Source organism: Callionymus lyra, chromosome 3, assembly GCF_982586985.1.
Source record: "Callionymus lyra chromosome 3, fCalLyr1.hap1.1, whole genome shotgun sequence".
In the NCBI taxonomy this organism is placed as follows: Eukaryota; Metazoa; Chordata; class Actinopteri; order Syngnathiformes; family Callionymidae; genus Callionymus; species Callionymus lyra.
Genome location: NC_141820.1, coordinates 17,932,504 through 17,950,787, shown reverse-complemented (window position 1 = coordinate 17,950,787; position 18,284 = coordinate 17,932,504). Strand labels below are relative to the sequence as shown.

At 49.3% G+C, this 18,284-nt stretch overlaps 2 protein-coding genes across 2 annotated transcripts; one reads left to right on the top strand and one right to left on the bottom strand.

The window, feature by feature from the left end:
• Positions 1–74: 74 nt before the first annotated feature.
• Positions 75–13,301, bottom strand: aspm (assembly factor for spindle microtubules). Its single transcript, XM_087786756.1, has 25 exons — positions 12,991–13,301; positions 11,945–12,088; positions 10,223–11,357; positions 10,062–10,163; positions 9,853–9,999; positions 9,542–9,775; positions 9,408–9,475; positions 9,186–9,327; positions 8,663–8,793; positions 8,418–8,593; positions 8,212–8,357; positions 8,063–8,148; positions 7,812–7,991; positions 7,550–7,751; positions 7,352–7,494; positions 7,167–7,295; positions 6,894–7,088; positions 1,971–6,812; positions 1,765–1,896; positions 1,483–1,674; positions 1,214–1,406; positions 862–1,016; positions 583–759; positions 354–514; positions 75–266 (listed from the first exon to the last, which is right to left on the bottom strand). Exons 1-25 carry the CDS (start codon positions 13,261–13,263, stop codon positions 167–169), a joined length of 9,585 nt encoding a protein of 3,194 aa, XP_087642882.1. The 5' UTR covers positions 13,264–13,301; the 3' UTR covers positions 75–166.
• Positions 13,302–13,540: 239 nt separating this feature from the next.
• Positions 13,541–18,229, top strand: depdc1 (DEP domain containing 1). Its single transcript, XM_087786750.1, is given in 14 exon segments — positions 13,541–13,600; positions 13,697–13,891; positions 15,110–15,375; positions 15,437–15,578; positions 15,642–15,751; positions 15,825–15,955; positions 16,030–16,077; positions 16,173–16,348; positions 16,350–16,403; positions 16,406–17,051; positions 17,319–17,491; positions 17,557–17,733; positions 17,834–18,025; positions 18,080–18,229. Coding segments are annotated over 13 exon segments (2,289 nt in total). The 5' UTR covers positions 13,541–13,600; positions 13,697–13,843; the 3' UTR covers positions 18,206–18,229.
• Positions 18,230–18,284: the final 55 nt, after the last annotated feature.

Sequence of the window (18,284 nt, the reverse complement as noted above, 5' to 3'; positions counted from 1 at the left end):
GATCAATGAAACAAATTAGCTGTGAGGTCGGCGAGTCTTCAAATCAGTTGAGAGACAAAAGTGGGCGTGTGAAAACATGGATTTATTCAACCATCGGCTATATTAACAGAAAAAAATAAAAAATATTTACATGCACGTCTTTTAAAAATCAAATCACGATCAGACTCTACAATGACACACATAAAATGTCAGCCAACATCTGCGTCGCCTGGAGTGGATCCATATTGTCTTGCACTCTTCTGCCAAGGACCCAGTCGGGGGAGAACCTGACACACAGCAGAGTTAGTCACACAACAGTATTCAAAAGCTCAAGGTTGGGAATGCACTATGATAATCTACACATGCACACACACCTTGGTGGGGGGCGGGGCCTGGGAGTGGAGGAAAGAAGGATGCTGTTACTGCATGACTTTTTATGGGCAACCATCCTCCGGGTGTCGATGCGTTGTTTTCGAGCTATCAGGCGGTAGATGCTTTGTACTCTCTCCATAACCTTGGTTTGCGACTTTACTTCCTGTTGAGAAAGAGTTAGGGGCTAGATAGACTTCATTAAGTGGACCACAAGAAGAAGAAGAAGAGCACCTGGGCTCGCCGTGGATCCTGCAGCAGAATCACAAGCAGCAGGCATACACGTGTGAAGATGCTGCCTGCCTTCTCTGCCACCTTGTCTCCGCTCTTCTCCCGGTACTTCTGTAGCAGCTCCAGCAGAGTCTCCAGCCATTCGTCCACAGAGGCGACAGCATCGACTGTGCGATGGTACTGACACAAAACACAGATGTCAACCAAAGCAAAGTAAATGGAGGGCTTAAAAAAAAAGAAAAAAAAAAAGATAAAAAGAATAGAAAAATGATTAAGTGCTACCTTTGACAGGTGAAGCAAGATCTGGACACAAGCTGTGATTACTTCCATACATGGGACGCTGCGATTGCAGCAGCGGATCAACATGAAGATCACTTTGGTTGCACCGCCCTCCACTAGTCGCTCGCAGCACACAGGTGACAGTCTGGTGGCCGCTTCTGCAGACACAAAACATGGATTACAGAAGCCCTTGTCTCTCCAACTCACTCACACATACCAAAGGTTGACAGAATAAAGGTTGATGTGTAAAAGCAGGCCTTGTTTATGCAGAAACCGCCAACATTAAATGGTGGGAAACCTTCAGACGGCCACACAGCCATGAATGGACACATACACAGGGGGGTGAATTTCTCACCCAGATTCTTCAATGCCTCCAAAATCCCAGAGAAGTGTTTGTAGTGTAGAAGAAGGTCCAATGCAGATGAGGTTTTGTTGCCCAGCTTGTCCTGGTCTTGTACGTCAATGGAGATCTGCCGGAGATTTTGTCTCAAAGCGACCAGGTGAGGGTTGTCGTAGACCCTGCGGGAGCAGTGTCCTCTCCATAGAGCCTGCAGAAGTGCCATGGTAACTCAAGCACGGTGGACTTGCTGGGACCAACATCAAATAGACAGGACTTTGTCTCACCTGAGCTAGGACTATGCCCCGCTGGAACTTCTGCTGACGAAGACGTGAGAGGAACCTCCGGACTGCCTGCTGGATTACTGTTGCAGCCCCTTGACGGCAGGCTATCCAATTTCGGACAGCTCTTTGGACCAGGATCACATGCAGGCGATACTGCAGGAAGCGCTTCCTCTCCTGCTGCGTCCTCACCCATCTCTGAGGATTGACACAAAGTCGGAGGAACGTCAGTGTAGTCACTCAAGATTGTGTTTCACATGTCAGGGGCCTGTCCAGAGTTCTATTCACCTGGATGATTACAACAGACTTGACATGTGATCGGGCAGACTCTAGCGCCCAGTGATGCCGCAGAGCTCTCTGAATCCTGATGGCGCCGAGATGATGAAAGGCTGCAGCAGAGAACCTTAGTCTTTTCTGGACCTGAGGAACCAAAAAGTTAGTTTTCTGATCTGAGTGCTTGCATGAGAGGTTTGGAGTAAGAAACATTGACTTACATAGCGGTGCTGGCACCAGCTCCGGAAATGGTGCTGCAGTGTGACAGCTGCGTCACGGGTCTTCAGGTAGTGGCATCTGTAAACATGGCACCTCCAGTAGGACTGTATTACTGTTGCTGCACAGTGGTGACGCTGGATATCCCGCCTAACTGAAAGGCCTTTATATGCTGCCTGTAGAGTGATGGCTGAATGTTTTAAATCAAGGAAGCGTTGTCTGTCTTGCTGACACAACCGCCATCTGCGGTAATGACTCTGAAGGATGATGGCTGAAAGACGCATGGTCCGGAACTTGACTTCTGCAGAGAACCTTCGGAAGTTCGTCTGAATCAATGTAGCAGCACGATGGTGTCGGGCTTCATTTTTTCTCTTCAACCAACCCCTGACAGCAGCCTGCAGGACAATAGCTGCCCGGTTTTGCAGAATTTCTGTAGCCTGATAACTTTGTCTTTTCAGAGAGTCTCTGGTGATCTTTCCCCGGTACACTGCCTGGATCAGGGTTGCTGCTGACTGTTGTCTCTTCAGAGAGACTCTGGTCCTTCTCCCCCTGTAGGCCGCCTGAATCAGGGTTGCTGCATGGTTTTGTGTGGTCAGAGAGTCTCTAGTCATCTTTCCTCTGTATACCGCCTGGATCAGGGTTGCTGCATTGTGTCGTCTGGTCTGAAAGTCTCTGGTCCTCTTTCCCCTGTAGGCCGCCTGGATCAGCGTTGCTGCATTGCATCGTCTGGTCAGAGAGTCTCTGGTCCTCTTTCCCCTGTAGGCCGCCTGGATCAGCGTTGCTGCATTGCATCGTCTGGTCAGGGAGTCTCTGGTCCTCTTTCCCCTGTAGGCCGCCTGGATCAGCGTTGCTGCATTGCATTGTCTGGTCAGAGAGTCTCTAGTCATCTTTCCTCTGTATACCGCCTGGATCAGGGTTGCTGCATTTTGTCGTCTGGTCTGAAAGTCTCTGGTCCTCTTTCCCCTGTAGGCCACCTGGATCAGCGTTGCTGCATTGCATCGTCTGGTCAGGGAGTCTCTGGTCCTCTTTCCCCTGTAGGCCGCCTGGATCAGCGTTGCTGCATTGCATCGTCTGGTCAGGGAGTCTCTAGTCCTCTTTCCCCTGTAGGCCGCCTGGATCAGCGTTGCTGCATTGCATCGTCTGGTCAGAGAGTCTCTGGTCCTCTTTCCTCTGTAGGCCGCCTGGATCAGCATTGCTGCATTGCATTGTCTGGTCAGAGAGTCTCTAGTCATCTTTCCTCTGTATACCGCCTGGATTAGAGTTGCTGCATTATGTCTTATAGTCAGACAGTCTCTGGTCCTTTTACCCCTGTATACTGCTTGGATCCGAGTTGCTGCCCACCGTTGTCTGTTCAGGGCGTCTCTGGTCCGCTTTCCCCTGTATGCCGCCTGGATCAGCGTTGCTGCATTGCATCGTCTGGTCAGGGAGTCTCTAGTCCTCTTTCCCCTGTAGGCCGCCTGGATCAGCGTTGCTGCATTGCATCGTCTGGTCAGAGAGTCTCTGGTCCTCTTTCCTCTGTAGGCCGCCTGGATCAGCATTGCTGCATTGCATTGTCTGGTCAGAGAGTCTCTAGTCATCTTTCCTCTGTATACCGCCTGGATTAGAGTTGCTGCATTATGTCTTATAGTCAGACAGTCTCTGGTCCTTTTACCCCTGTATACTGCTTGGATCCGAGTTGCTGCCCACCGTTGTCTGTTCAGGGCGTCTCTGGTCCGCTTTCCCCTGTATGCCGCCTGGATCAGAGTTGCTGCATTGCGTTGTCTGGTAAGACACTCTCTGGTCCTCTTCCCCCTGTACAGCGCTTGGATCAGGGTCACTGCCCTCTGTAGTCTCTTCAAAGACTCTCTGGTCCTCCTTCCCCTGTATACCGCTTGGATCCGAGTTGCTGCCCACTGTTGTCTCTTCAGGGAGTCTCTGGTACGCTTTCCCCTGTATGCCGCCTGGATCAGAGTTGCTGCATTGCGTTGTCTGGTAAGACACTCTCTGGTCCTCTTCCCCCTGTACAGCGCTTGGATCAGGGTCACTGCCCTCTGTAGTCTCTTCAAAGACTCTCTGGTCCTCCTTCCCCTGTATACCGCTTGGATCAGAGTTGCTGCCCACTGTTGTCTCTTCAGGGAGTCTCTGGTACGCTTTCCCCTGTATGCCGCCTGGATCAGGGTTGCTGCATTGCATCGTCTGGTCAGAGAGTCTCTGGTCCTCTTTCCCCTGTAGGCCGCCTGGATCAGCGTTGCTGCATTGCATCGTCTGGTCAGAGAGTCTCTAGTCATCTTTCCTCTGTATACCGCCTGGATCAGGGTTGCTGCATTGTGTCGTCTGGTCTGAATGTCTCTGGTCCTTTTACCCCTGTAGGCCGCCTGGATCAGGGTTGCTGCCCTCTGTAGTCTCTTCAGAGAATCTCTGGTCCTCTTTCCCCTGTATACCGCTTGGATCCGAGTTGCTGCCCACTGTTGTCTCTTCAGGGAGTCTCTGGTCCGCTTTCCCCTGTATGCTGCCTGGATCAGAGTTGCTGCATTGCGTTGTCTGGTAAGACACTCTCTGGTCCTCTTCCCCCTGTACAGCGCTTGGATCAGGGTCACTTCCCTCTGTAGTCTCTTCAAAGACTCTCTGGTCCTCCTTCCCCTGTATACCGCTTGGATCCGAGTTGCTGCCCACTGTTGTCTCTTCAGGGAGTCTCTGGTACGCTTTCCCCTGTATGCCGCCTGGATCAGGGTTGCTGCATTGCATCGTCTGGTCAGAGAGTCTCTGGTCCTCTTTCCCCTGTAGGCCGCCTGGATCAGCGTTGCTGCATTGCATCGTCTGGTCAGAGAGTCTCTGGTCATCTTTCCTCTGTATACCGCCTGGATCTGGGTTGCTGCATTGTGTCGTCTGGTCTGAAAGTCTCTGGTCCTCTTTCCCCTGTAGGCCGCCTGGATCAGCGTTGCTGCATTGCATCGTCTGGTCAGAGAGTCTCTGGTCCTCTTTCCCCTGTAGGCTGCCTGGATCAGCGTTGCTGCATTGCATCGTCTGGTCAGGGAGTCTCTAGTCCTCTTTCCCCTGTAGGCCGCCTGGATCAGGGTTGCTGCCCACTGTTGTTTCTTCAGGGAGTCTCTGATCTGCTTTCCCCTGTATACCGCTTGGATCCGAGTTGCTGCCCACTGTTGTCTCTTCAGGGAGTCTCTGGTCCGCTTTCCCCTGTATGCCGCCTGGATCAGAGTTGCTGCATTGTGTTGTCTGGTAAGACACTCTCTGGTCCTCTTTCCCCTGTATAGCGCCTGGATCAGGGTTGCTGCCCTCTGTAGGCTCTTCAGAGAATCTCTGGTCCTCTTTCCCCTGTAGGCCGCCTGGATCAGGGTTGCTGCATTATGTTGTGTAGTCAGACAGTCTCTGGTCCTTTTACCCCTGTATACTGCCTGGATCAGAGTTACTGCCCTCTGTAGGCTCTTCAGAGAATCTCTGGTCCTTTTACCCCTGTATACTGCTTGGATCAGGGTTGCTGCCCTCTGTAGGCTCTTCAGAGAATCTCTGGTCCTCTTTCCCCTGTATACTGCTTGGATCCGAGTTGCTGCCCACTGTTGTCTCTTCAGGGAGTCTCTGGTCCGCTTTCCCCTGTATAGCGCTTGGATCAGAGTTGCTGCCCACTGTTGTCTCTTCAGGGAGTCTCTGATCTGCTTTCCCCTATATACCGCTTGGATCCGAGTTGCTGCCCACTGTTGTCTCTTCAGGGAGTCTCTGGTCCTCTTTCCCCTGTATACCGCTTGGATCCGAGTTGCTGCCCATTGTTGTCTCTTCAGGGACTCTCTGGTCCGCTTTCCCATGTATAGCGCTTGGATCAGAGTTGCTGCCCACTGTTGTCTCTTCAGAGAGTCTCTGGTCCGCTTTCCCCTGTATGCCGCCTGGATCAGAGTTGCTGCATTGCGTTGTCTGGTAAGACACTCTCTGGTCCCCTTTCCCCTGTATAGCGCTTGGATCAGGATCACTGCCCTCTGTAGGCTCTTCAGAGAATCTCTGGTCCTCTTTCCCCTGTATAGTGCCTGGATCCGAGTTGCTGCCCACTGTTGTTTCTTCAGGGAGTCTCTGGTACGCTTTCCCCTGTATGCCGCCTGGATCAGGGTTGCTGCATTATGTCGTCTATTCTGAAAGTCTCTGGTCCTTTTACCCCTGTATACCGCCTGGATCAGAGTTACTGCCCTCTGTAGGCTCTTCAGAGAATCTCTGGTCCTCTTTCCCCTGTATACTGCTTGGATCAGAGTTGCTGCCCACTGTTGTCTCTTCAGGGAGTCTCTGGTCTGCTTTCCCCTGTATACCGCTTGGATCCGAGTTGCTGCCCACTGTTGTCTCTTCAGGGAGTCTCTGGTCCGCTTTCCCCTGTATGCCGCCTGGAACAGGGTTGCTGCATTGCGTTGCCTAGTCAGACACTCTCTGGTCCTCTTTCCCTTGTATACCGCCTGGATCAGGGTCACTGCCTTCTGTAGTCTCTTTAGAGACTCTCTGGTCTTCCTTCCCCTGTATACCGCTTGGATCCGAGTTGCTGCCAAATGTTGTTTCTTCAGAGAGTCTCTGGTCATTTTACCCCTGTAGAAGGACTGAATCTTGACAGCTGCAGTGGTTTTCAGCTGCATCCTGTTCTTGTACCATCTTTTGAAGGAAGTCTGGATCACAGTGGCAGCCTGGTTCTCCCGGTCCATTCTTCTCCTCCTCCATCCCCTAAAACTTATCTGGATTTTCAAAGCAGCAGTTTTCATATTGATGAAAGTCTGTCTTTCAGTCCGAGCAAAAATTCTAGCTCTGAAGTGTCCCTGGATAACCTGTGCTGCAGCCTCAAGTTTTCTCTGGCGCCTCCTCGTCACAGTTAAACGCCTCCATTGGTTCTGAGGACAGAGGAATAGAGTTATCAGTGTACTTTTACGACATAGCCTTTATTCATCAGGCCTTGCGTGGGATAAACTCACCTGTATCAAGGTTGCCGCCTCGTTCTGTCTTTGTCGAAGTGTGGCTTCCTTTTCTCTTTTCATGAGCCTTCGATCCACAGAGCCTCTCCAGGCAGTCTGGATGACCAGAGCGGCTCTGGCTCGAGTTTGGTCTTGCCGCTTCTGCAAGAACTTTCTCACCATCATCTGGATTTTCACAGCTGCAGCATGGCGTTTCTGTACACACAATAGAGTGGAAAAAAGGTTAGGTTTAGGTTAGGTTGTCTTGTCTTGTCTGGCACGATGTGCTGGTACCTTGTGCAGCACCTGTTCCCTCTTCATACGTTGGCTCCTCCAAAAGTGCTGGATCCGCAGAGCGGCTCGGGTCTCGTTCCGCAGGTCAAGAAGGCGCACACACAGGAAGGCAACGTAAGACATCACCACCTGAAGAGGAACAGTTAACACTGGGCCACAGAAGGAAGTTGTAGTGCTGGTCTTACCTTTTCGTTAGGGATGGTGTTGGACATGTCACCCAGCTGGATCATTGCTGGAACTCCTCCAAGAAAGCTCACAGCCGAGTTCACCAGCCCGAAATTCTTTTTTTCATTTTCGAGAACCTCTGGAAATTCCAAGCTCTGGGGATCTGATTACATAATATGAGACACAACCGATTTCATTATCAGCGTTGGAACACATACCCGTGTGGCAGAAAGTAGCGCTGTCCAAAGAGGAGTCTGCGTCACTGGAGCAGTCGAGTGCCAGGTTCCCCCTACTTGGACAGTCAATGGTCTGTGTGGTTCTGAGACAAATGGAAGCTCGCGGGATAAGACACGGATGGTAGTGGTGTATGAGGTGGCAGAGGACACGTCCGTCTGAGAAGGCCACAGAGAAGTTCTCCACCTAGACATAGATGAATTACTTAGGAGGTTCACAAAATCATGTGCCCACATGTACACGCACCTTTACGCTGTAGAAAGCACACACGGAGCGAACCCAGTCCATGAGCAGGCTGATCTTTGCAGATGGGTGCGGGTACGAGTCCCAGGTGAGCAGAGAAAGCTCACACTTGGAGGACCTGTAGTTCCTCTGCAGGAAGCAAATCTCCTCCTTTAGCTCATTCTCATCAAGGACAGTCTCCACCTGGACATGGAAGGTTGGGGGGCAAGATCAGACCACATGACTGTTACCGGAACAAGATTAACAAGTCACACCTGGAAGTTGAGGATGATCTTCCACAGGAGACTAAGCGTCTTCTCTCTGTGCCCATCTACGATGTCCTTGGCAGTGATGGTGGAACCTAATAGCAACAAGGTATCGTTAGCTAGCGCAGCCGTGGAGCCATAACAGGATAGTCTGGTACCGTGTTCGTCCTTAAGCTGGACTCCGAGGTGTTGCAGTATTTGCATAGTCACTTCAACGTTATGAACCTTCTGGAGGCGACTGACCACAGGAAGACGAAGCTTGGATGACAGAGTCCACTGACGAAGAAGCATTTCTAGAACCCTTCTGTAGATACAACAGATGTTACAGCAAGACATTGACATGTCCACTTCTAAGGTCACTCACGCTAGTCTGACTCCACATTTCAGGTCCACAGCGAGATTAGTGACAGCAAAGTCAAACTCATCCAGATGTGTCTGAATGTGGCAGACTGGTAGTCCCAGGTACCCCAGGTGACGTGGCAGGATCCCCTCGCCACTGAGGAAGTCCCGGGAGAAGGCCAGCAACAGGTCTTTGCTAGACTAAAGACAGAAACATATTAAGAACAAAACAAACAAACCAAAAAATCCCCAATCAAGACCCTCACGCACCTTGAACTGGGCATCCTTGCAAAAGAGACATGGGTCATGTTCCATCAGCCTTGACTGCTTGGCCCTGTCCAGAAAACAGACCAGAAGCAGCAGCTTCTTCAGGGTGAATCGTGACAGCGCCTCCTCGTGACCTGGATGAGCCAATATCAATATCATGAGAATGATGGCCAGCATGTTTATACATGTTTGAAGCTGCTATGAAGAGATGATCCATTCCTTATTAACTTTTAAAATATTGTTGCAAGCAATGAGCCGGTTGTGATCAAACCCAGTTGTCCAATACAACGCACCAGAATGTCCAGATATCTAATTGACTTCTAGATTCAGACCCGGAACGTCAATGTGACAATGCGTTTGTGCACTGATAAACTTGTCCCAATCGTTTTAATGGCAGAAATGTGTGAAGTTCGAGTTTTGGCACATTACTTGACTAGTGCTTGTCCTAAATTGTAGCACACTAGAAATAAAAAGTCTCAAGACAGTAAGGCACACTGTGAGATCACACAATGACCTCTGACCTCACCGTCTCTGTAGAGGTGCGGAACTGTAGGGTGTCTGAACTCGGCGGCAATGTCTGGGTTCCAAAGGAGGCGCTGAAGGACAAACATGGCCAGACCCACTGCGTCGCTGTTGCTGGTCAGAGGGACAAGCTCGCCAAAGATGGTCTGTGCGGAGATGGGCGATTGTCAGAGGTCATATGATGTACAAATGTAAATATACAAATGAAAGCACGTCGTTTTCTTACTTCCAGGCCGATGCGAAGCCACAGTGGGTTGTACGACAAGACCCAGGTGAGGACTTGCTGTCGTTTACCTGAAACCACAAAGAAAGTCAGAGAGACTGCGTACACTTGGGGGCGCTCATGAGACTTGAAAGTACCAATATCCCGCCAGAGGGGGCGGTCTCTGCGGACCAGCAGCCGGCCTGCCTCCACCTCAACCTCCAGCTTTCGAATGGCCGTCACCATGGCGTCCGACGTAAAGAGACAACAGGCCGCACGACGGAGACGATTCAACTTCCTGTGAGCTGTGTACATGCTGAATGAAACTTCCTCTTTTGTGGGAGCCCTAACCACGCTGACCTTCTCCCCGGCGGACAGAGACGCGGCACTCACTGGATACAACAGGAGCAACTTAAAGCATTGGTTCGCACTTCATCACATGCACATTCACGCAAGCAATCACACAAACCTGTGGTGACCTCAGTTGTCACTCTGAAGTCTTCTGGTGTAAGAACATAGTTAAGCCACCAGGTAAATCCTCTCTCCTGTTTCTCCATCCAACGTTCATCAAAGAACATGTTCTTCGCAGCAAAGGGCAACGGATGTCGTGGGACCACTGCCAGATAAAAGTCACGTTAAATTGGTCTCACCCTCAGCAGCATTCTTGGCAGGGCTTACCAGTTTGAGCTGATCTGGAAAACACCAAAGAGGACTTTGCGACAGCAGGAACTCGGACAGTCTTCAGGGAGGGGGTTCGAGAGGACCTTAGGGAGGTGGAGCCTGCATACGAGACATCCCGTTAGTACTTGTGCTGCAGATGAACCTACACAACTGCCCACCTGTAGGTCTGCTCTTCTGGGGGTGTCTCCTCTGCAGCACCTCCCTGCTGGACTTGCTCACAGTGACCTTTGACCTCTTGAGGCACTCACCACCCTCAATCAGGGCTGCTGATGACTGCTTGTTGCTCACAGAGCCCACGCTCTTCCTCTTCTTGCTCTTCATTTGCAGGTGAACAGAGGGGAGGCGCTCCAGTTCAGAGGGGGAGGTAGGGGGATTCAGTTTGAAAAGGGGGCACTCCAGTGAAGAGGGGGGGCACTCCAATGTGGAAATTGGGGGCTCCATTGAAGATGGAGGGTTCTCTAGTGAGTAGATGGGGCAGGGCTGGACAGGAGATGAGTGACTTGAGGGTGTGAAAGGGACCGGAGTAGCAGAAGGCAGGCGACTGAAAGACACATCCTGACTCTGGCATCTGGACTCAGGGACTTTCCACTGGTTGCTGGCGTCTTCAGTTACGGCGCCTTGGTCCGGCTGGTTCGGCATGATCCTCCTCCTAGACTTCTTCACAACACGTCCACTATTGCAGTCTGGTGCTGGCGCCGGCCCCTTTACCACAGTGTCAGTACAAAACTTCAATTTTTTGGGTGGGTCTTGGTCCAGACATCCTGACGCAGTGGTCTTGCTAACAAAAAAGGTGAGCCTGGGTGGAATGGTCTCAGGCAAGGTTCTGTGTGGCCAAGCAGACGGACCATGGAGACCAAGGTCAGAGTTGATGAGAGCAAGAGCACCGCTGAGGGACGGAAGTTTGGTAAGGTCCAGAGTTGTGGGGGGTGGACTCTGAATGTCAATCTTAGGCATGAGCTTCTTGATGTGGTCTGGGGTGCAGACAGGAGACATTGTTTTGTTGAGCAGCTTGATGGTTCTTCTGCATTCAGGCTCACAAGTCTCCCCAGGTGGGACCAGTAGAACCTGAGCAGAACTCTTCACTAGCGACGGGTCTTGATACCCGGCTCCTTGCCGGGTCGGTTTAGACTCATTAAGAGAGGCGAGAGGGCTGCGGACTTTGTCTCGCTTGAGTGGCACTTTCGAGTTTCTGGTTGACTGGTGGGCTGCTTTCTTGTTGAGCGGCTGTTCCCACTTTCTCCTACGGGGGGAGCCAGAGTGCTTCTGGCTTTTTATTTTATCCCACAAACAGGTCTAGAGAAGAAAGAAGTAAGTTACTAGTTTATATTTGTAAAGCGCTTTTTAACAGACCAGGGCCACAAAGCGCTTAAACAATAAAAACAATACACAGTTTAAATACATGCTTTAACAGGTCAAGACAACACAGTGACAAACACAGCAGCCCCAAGAAAATTAAGAAAAAGCCTGCACAAATAAATAGTTCCAGAGATGCTTTTTGAATGAGTCAGACTCTATTAAACATAGAGGGAAAAGAAGTTCATTCCAAAGCTTATGAGCAACAGCCTGGAAACATTTCTGAAACTGTTACAATAGTCTAAACGAGAAGAAAAGCACATGGACTATAAACTACAGATCATGTTGTGACACCATTTTCCTAAAAAAGGATATTTTCCTCAGTTGAATTCGCAATAACAAGAGCTGTTTTGTCCAAATTTAGCTGTAAAGTGTTTTCACTCACTTTCGCCGTTGTTTAATCTCTAACAAGCAATTGATTTAGCAGTTCAGCCTCTGGGGCTCAGATGGATTAAACAAGAGGTAAGGAGCAAATAACACCAATGCAAACCCCAAGTGAATGCTTCAACAAAGTTCTGGTTTCTTACCCTTTTCTTCTTTGGGGCTTCAGCCATACCCAACAGAACCGCCTGGTGCTTCAGGACACCATTGGCGTTGAACACTAGGAGCTCTCGAACTCCGCCGCCTTCCGTTGGCGTCCATGTGACAGTCAGAATGGTGGACGACATTGGCTGCAGGACAGAAGGTGTCAGTTACTGGCTTGATCCCACAAGTTGACCGATTTATATTTCAATCTTGGCAACCGCAGGATTCAGATGTGCTGCTTGGCTATACGTTAATCCTTTACAGGTTAAGAAATAAATACATTCAAGTGGTGATATGTAATATGTTAAAATGTGATTTATAAGTAGTTATTTGTGATGGCTCTTATGATAAGGGACAAGAAACATTCACAAGTTGTTGAAAAACACATAACTTTTTTAAAATACAACAATTTATCTTTTATAGCTGTAGCAAAAGAAAAATGGACAACATTTATATGGTGTTAAATGAATCCAAATATAGAAATTTAAGCTTAGTAGCTTACTTTACATCATTTTTATATAGTTTCACCGAGGTGTGTTCATGTCATATTTCCCTGCACCTACCCGATTAGTTATTTGTATAGCACAGGCGGCTTTGTTTTGTACACTTTAACACTTATAATAAAGTATATCAGAATATTTAATTTTTATTAACTGCTTTTTATTTTTTTTGTAATCTAACTTTCTGCACAGAAGGTTGTACATATTCCCTTCAAGTCCGATACTGTAACTTTCAAAAATATAGCACTTCAAATCTACAGAGCGACCGCATATTAGTGTTATATGTTTCAACCCCAATTCGGACTTGAATGTGGAATTCACTCAGGTTTCTGTTACTCACTGTACTGTTATCTTCAGTTGTCCTTGTTTATGTCAAGTTTTCTTGTACCTCCTTGTTTATTTATTTATGCAGGCTCGGCTTTATATTACTTATCATTAAGTCGTCAGACACTTTTTCTATCTTACAATCTCACCCAGAACTTAACTGAACGCACGCACGCACGCACGCAAACGAACTCTCAAGTACACAAACAAAACTTTGCACACACCTGGATGGTGAAGCGGTTCCGGTCCACACTGAACCCTTTCGCGGAAGGAACCCTCTCCAGCCAGACCTCGGCCTCTCCATCTTCAGTGGGGTTCTCCACTAGCAGCTCCACGGACCTGCAGGCTCCCACCTTCACCGCGCCGAAGCTCAAAAACGGAGCTCGTGAGAACTGAATAAGACTCAACACCGACAACTCGTTCTCCTTGTCGGTGTGGTCATCCCACGTCGGACTGAAGACCATTGGGCCTCCACCTGTCGCCGCCATCGATGACATGGTTGAAAACGTAGGAGCTATACAGACGCTGACATGTTCTCTTCTTGATGCTGGACTGCGACTACAGTTTGAAATATCGCTGTTGATCCCGGGAGCCAATGACCAGCGATTATCATGTGTCGACAGCCAATCAGCGACGAGATGCGCTTCTATTGGCGTGGCTTCCAGATAACTGGCCAATCAGAGAACACGTGATGTTTTAAAGTCTAAACAAACGGCGTGACGTAGATCAACAACACGCTGGTGTGGCTTGGAGCGCCTAACGTCGCTGGAGCCGCAGAGCTCAAGAGTCCAAAAGTCCAAAAGTCAGTCCGGTGTTCACCTGGCATCACCTGCTGTAGGTAAGCGACATATTAAAGTTCTGTTCTTCGTCAGTTCATCTCAAAAAACCTTTAACGGACGTTTGATTTATCACCCCTCCCGCCCACCGTAGGGCCGTCACGTGACCCGCAGTTCGACCAATCACGCTCCAGGACGAGGCGACTGTTCATTTTGAATAGATCTGCAGCTGAGCCTCGCTCTGCGTTGATGGTGTGAATGGATCAGTGAAGTACCTGGAGGACTCCGATCATCGACGAATATGGCCTCACAAATAATCACTCCGGGTCCATATCGAGCCACAAAGCTGGTAAGTGAGAAACACACAAACTGTCTGTTCGTCTTTAGCGTTGTTGGTCAGATTTAGACACACACACACACACACACGCAGTGTGGGGCAAGTTACTGCATTATTGTTTGTAACGAATTACTGTAATTTCAACGTAATTATTTACATTAGTCCTGCCTTACATTGGAATGAGTTATAGTACTTTAAATAAACTTTACATAACTATCATAAAATATAGTTTTGTGTGTTTTCCTTCAATGCAGCAATATGGTGCTGCATGTATGGCAGATGGATAAGTAGTATTTTGATATTTCACATAGCTTGTGAAATCAATAGAGCTACAGCATATTTGTATGGTTTACTGCAACATTAGTTCTGACCAGAGAAGATAGATAAATAGATGGATAGATACTTTATTCATCTCCTTAGAGAAATTCACAGCAGCAGTTCAGCAGCTCCAGAATATGTTACAAAGAAATAGAAATAAAGAGGAATGCAAGTTATGTACAGTCTAGTATATACTAGACTGTATAGTACTGTATGTACTAGAAGAATGTGGACAGGGAGGATAAGCAAGCTAGAAGATGAGATGATACGATCACAACCCTTTTTATATTTCTCCTTTTTCTCTTCACAGAGAATTCCAAGCAACATAAGAGTTAGTGCTTTATGAAATATTAAAAAAAATTGTCCTTTGCTTCAAAAGAAAAATGCATTCAGAGGCCATTAAAGGGTTATTGCCTATTTTAATGAGACAAAAATGGACACAAAGTTGTTTAAATGTCTACTGGCAGACTTCAAACAAAACATACTCAATTCCTCCTCTTCAGTCTCAATACACTGACATTTCTTGAAGCACTGAACAAAGTCACTTCTTTATCTGTAACACATGTAGTAACTTTGTCATGGGTCATATTTACCGGAGATTGTTCTCAATGTCGGGTGCAATTTTATCAAATCTATGATGTCCTTTGTATCATTTCTAGGCTAAAAAGGAAGTAAACATTTGCAAAGTTTTCTTTTCCCTTAGGCGACGCGTGTGTGGCGAATCTATGAATTCTATGAAGCAAAAAAATCGTGATATACAAAGAGTTGTTATTACTTTATTTTCTTCGATAATGCTTTGGATAACTACGTTACAGCAAAATGTATACATTGCTTTACTTCATGTTACTTGTCCAACAGTGCACACGTGTTGCTCCTTGGGGGAGATGGCTTATGTTTTTTCTGGTGTTTCAGTGGAATGAGGTGGTCCGGCTTTTCCGTGCCGGAATGCCAGTCGGGAAGCACCGCCAGAACCTTCGCACACACGCCTCCTGTTTCACAGCAGCGGCGGCCGTCGGCTGGCTGCACCAGCTGCTACGCAGCAACAGCAACTTCGGACCAGACGTGACCCGACAGCAGACGGTTCAACTCCTGCAGAAGTTCCTGAAGAACCATGTGATCGAGGATGTGAAGGGTCGCTGGGGCAGGGAGGATTTGGAGGACAACGCTGCTCTCTACAGGTGAGAGAAGCTGCAGTGATGTCCAGAGGAGCAGTGGGTTCATTGGTGTGTCTGTCTGCAGGTTCCCCACTTCCTCGCCCCTCAAGCCCATCCCTAGATCCTCTTCCACCACAGCAACCAAGTCCATCAGGAAGCGTCCTTCGCTGCGAGACAAAGACAGATTCCTCAGCTTCAGAAGCAGCAAGAAGGACAAGGGGACCGAGGTGAGCTCCACTGGTCCAGGTGAAGCAGGTGACTCTGAGCAACACTCACAATATCTCTTACAGGAGAATGTGGAGCCCGTCAATCAAACACAAGAAAGTCGAACACTCGAGCAGAGGCGCGATTTGACAGTTTCGGACGAGCAAGAGATCTGGAGAGACGTCACGCTGACACAGTAATTTATTTATCGGCATCGACTCCATCAACACCTTCATCATCTTCATACTACCCTGGGTTTGTGTCTACAGCCTTCAGCGGGTTCTGGGAGTCGCATCTTTGGAGGAACTTCTGGATCCTACACAAATCAACCCCCAGAACATCATTCACAACATGACCCGAGTCAACAAGCATGGGGTCGTGGGCTTGGACGACAAGACCGGTGTGTGTGTTTGTGTGTAGAGTTGTGTATATGTATGCGTGTGTCTCTGCTCAATGTCTCTCTCTCTCTTGCAGATGATCTTCCTCACTGGGTTCTCTCTGCAATGAAGAGTTTGGCGAATTGTGAGTGGACATTTTTTTTTTCTTGGTACTTAAAAAGTGTTGTATATGTGGACTGTGTATGTTCAGTTGCCATAGTGTCCAATTGCTTGTTCCAGGGCCTAAGTACGACACTGAGCAGCCATCCTACCCGGGCTTTGAGCGTGATGTGTTCAGAACGGTGTCGGATCACTTCTATAGCCTCCCGCGGCCATTGCTTACTTTTGAGCTGTACGAGCTCTTCATTAACGTACTCGGTATGTGTGCTCCTTGTTTAAGTGTACTCACTAACCTGAAGTCCTGCCTGCTCTGCCTGCACTGACACGCTGTTGCCACACTTCCTTTTCTTCCACCCTCCTCCCCGTCAGTCCTCTGCGGGTATGTTGTGGCGCCTTCTACTTACCAGCCAGGAAAGCGCAGGAAGCCTCCGTCAGCTGACCTGCCCGCCAAAACTTTGTTCCGCTCCACCGAGTGCCTCCTGCTGTCACTCCTCCGACAGGGGTCATGTGATGAAACGGATTCACCCATGACTGACGTGCTGGGAGGTAAATTGGAATCCCGAGGCTGCAGGACGACCACATTGTCTCATAGTGGCTCACAGGAGACGGTCCTGGATGGACCTGGCCCCCTGACCCGCCAGAGACTCTTCATGTCCAGCGAAAGTCTATTGTCACGAACAGAGGTGAACCCGGAACAGGCGCTGGACAGAAAGCGACACTCTGTTGGAGTACGTAGTGTTGGCAGCTGCCTTGACATCGTCATGGAAAGCGCAGAAGAAGATGGCGAAAAGTGTCAGCCAAGACTAGCCAGCCGGATCACGGACTTAAGGATGCCAGCTTCCCAGCGCCACAGCTTCACCCCCGGAGGCTTAAGAGCCGTCAGTACCTCAAACCTGTGGGCAGGACCCTCTGGCGCCCCCACGGCCCGCCGCTGCCTCAGCTCGCTTGATGTCTCGCTGCTGTCACAGACCCTACGCCCTAGTGACCCAGTCCAGCACAGTAAGACTCTCTGCATGTGCATGAGCCCTCTATGACTAACCAGTCTTATCCTAGAAGGTCTTCTTTACCCGTCATGGTCCTCCCCTACTGGAATGACTAGTCTGACCTCCCTGTCTTAACTAGTCCTTTCGTATCTAGTTATCCATTTGTTTACCCGACTAACTCGACCAACTAATGTCTCATATTCACCTCAATAACTACTCGTCCTCTGATCCTGTAACCAGTCTTACCCAACCCTGATGTGATTCAAGGTGTGCGTGTGTGTAGGTGTCCTCCAGCCAGAGTGTGAGCGTCGGGCAGTGGACGCGCTGCAGTTGTGCACATTGCTTCTTCCGCCGTCGTCTCGCAGGAAGTTGCAGCTGTTGATGAGGATGATCTCTCGCATCAGTCAGAACGTGGACATGCCGCGTCTCCACCCCGCCATTGGAACCAGAACCCTGGTGAGTGTATTTGAGTCTGTGTGTGTGTGTGTGCGCGCATCTCTGAGCTCCTGTTCTTGTTCCAGATGGTTCACAACTTCTCCGGCTGTGTGCTTGCAAGTGCAGACGAGGGTGACCTGGACGAGCTACTGGCCACTAGGCTGGTCTCATTCCTGATAGACCACCAGGATCAGATCCTCAAGGTGCCCCAGTACCTGCTGACCGCCATCAGTGACCATGTCGGCTATCTTCGCTCCTCCCAGGTGTGAACACGCACAACTGCTCATTCTTAAAACCCTGTAGGTAGATTTGGGGAAAGACAATATTTGTAATGCGTTTTTTCCGACATGTTTAACCCTCAAGGTTTTGGTTGGCGAGACTAAGGAAGAAGGCGGAGCTCCACTGCCCATCTACACATTCTGTCGTCAGATCAGTGGCCCTGAGTTCGAACAGCAGAAGTTGTTAACGTCCCATCAGGCAATGGAAGAACTTCTAGAGATCCTGCTGACGGACCAGAAACTAAATGACCGGGATCGGCGCAAGAAACTCAAGCAGGTGAGCTGAGCTCAGACCACAGAACCAGAACCAGCTCTAACCACTATTGCTCAGTTTCAGAAGCAGTACCCAGACATCTACAGCCGCCGAGTCCCTGCGCCTGCCGCGGACAACAAGCCCAAGATCAAGGCACCACTGATCAACATCACCCGGAGCAAAGTGTGGGGTCTCCGCAGCTAAATGTTGGCACATTAGCCACCCTAAGCCTCAGACTCCGATGAAGCTTTTTGTTACACTTCTTGTTTGACTATCTTGCGAC

Coding starts and splice junctions, on each gene's coding strand:
- aspm (XM_087786756.1), bottom strand. CDS start 13,263: ATGTCATCGATGGCGGCGACAGGTGGAGGCCCAATGGTCTTCAGTCCG. Junction 8,794..9,185: donor TCCGCACCTCTACAGAGACG/GTGAGGTCAGAG, acceptor TGGCTCATCCAG/GTCACGAGGAGGCGCTGTCA. Junction 7,992..8,062: donor AGATCATCCTCAACTTCCAG/GTGTGACTTGTT, acceptor TTCCATGTCCAG/GTGGAGACTGTCCTTGATGA.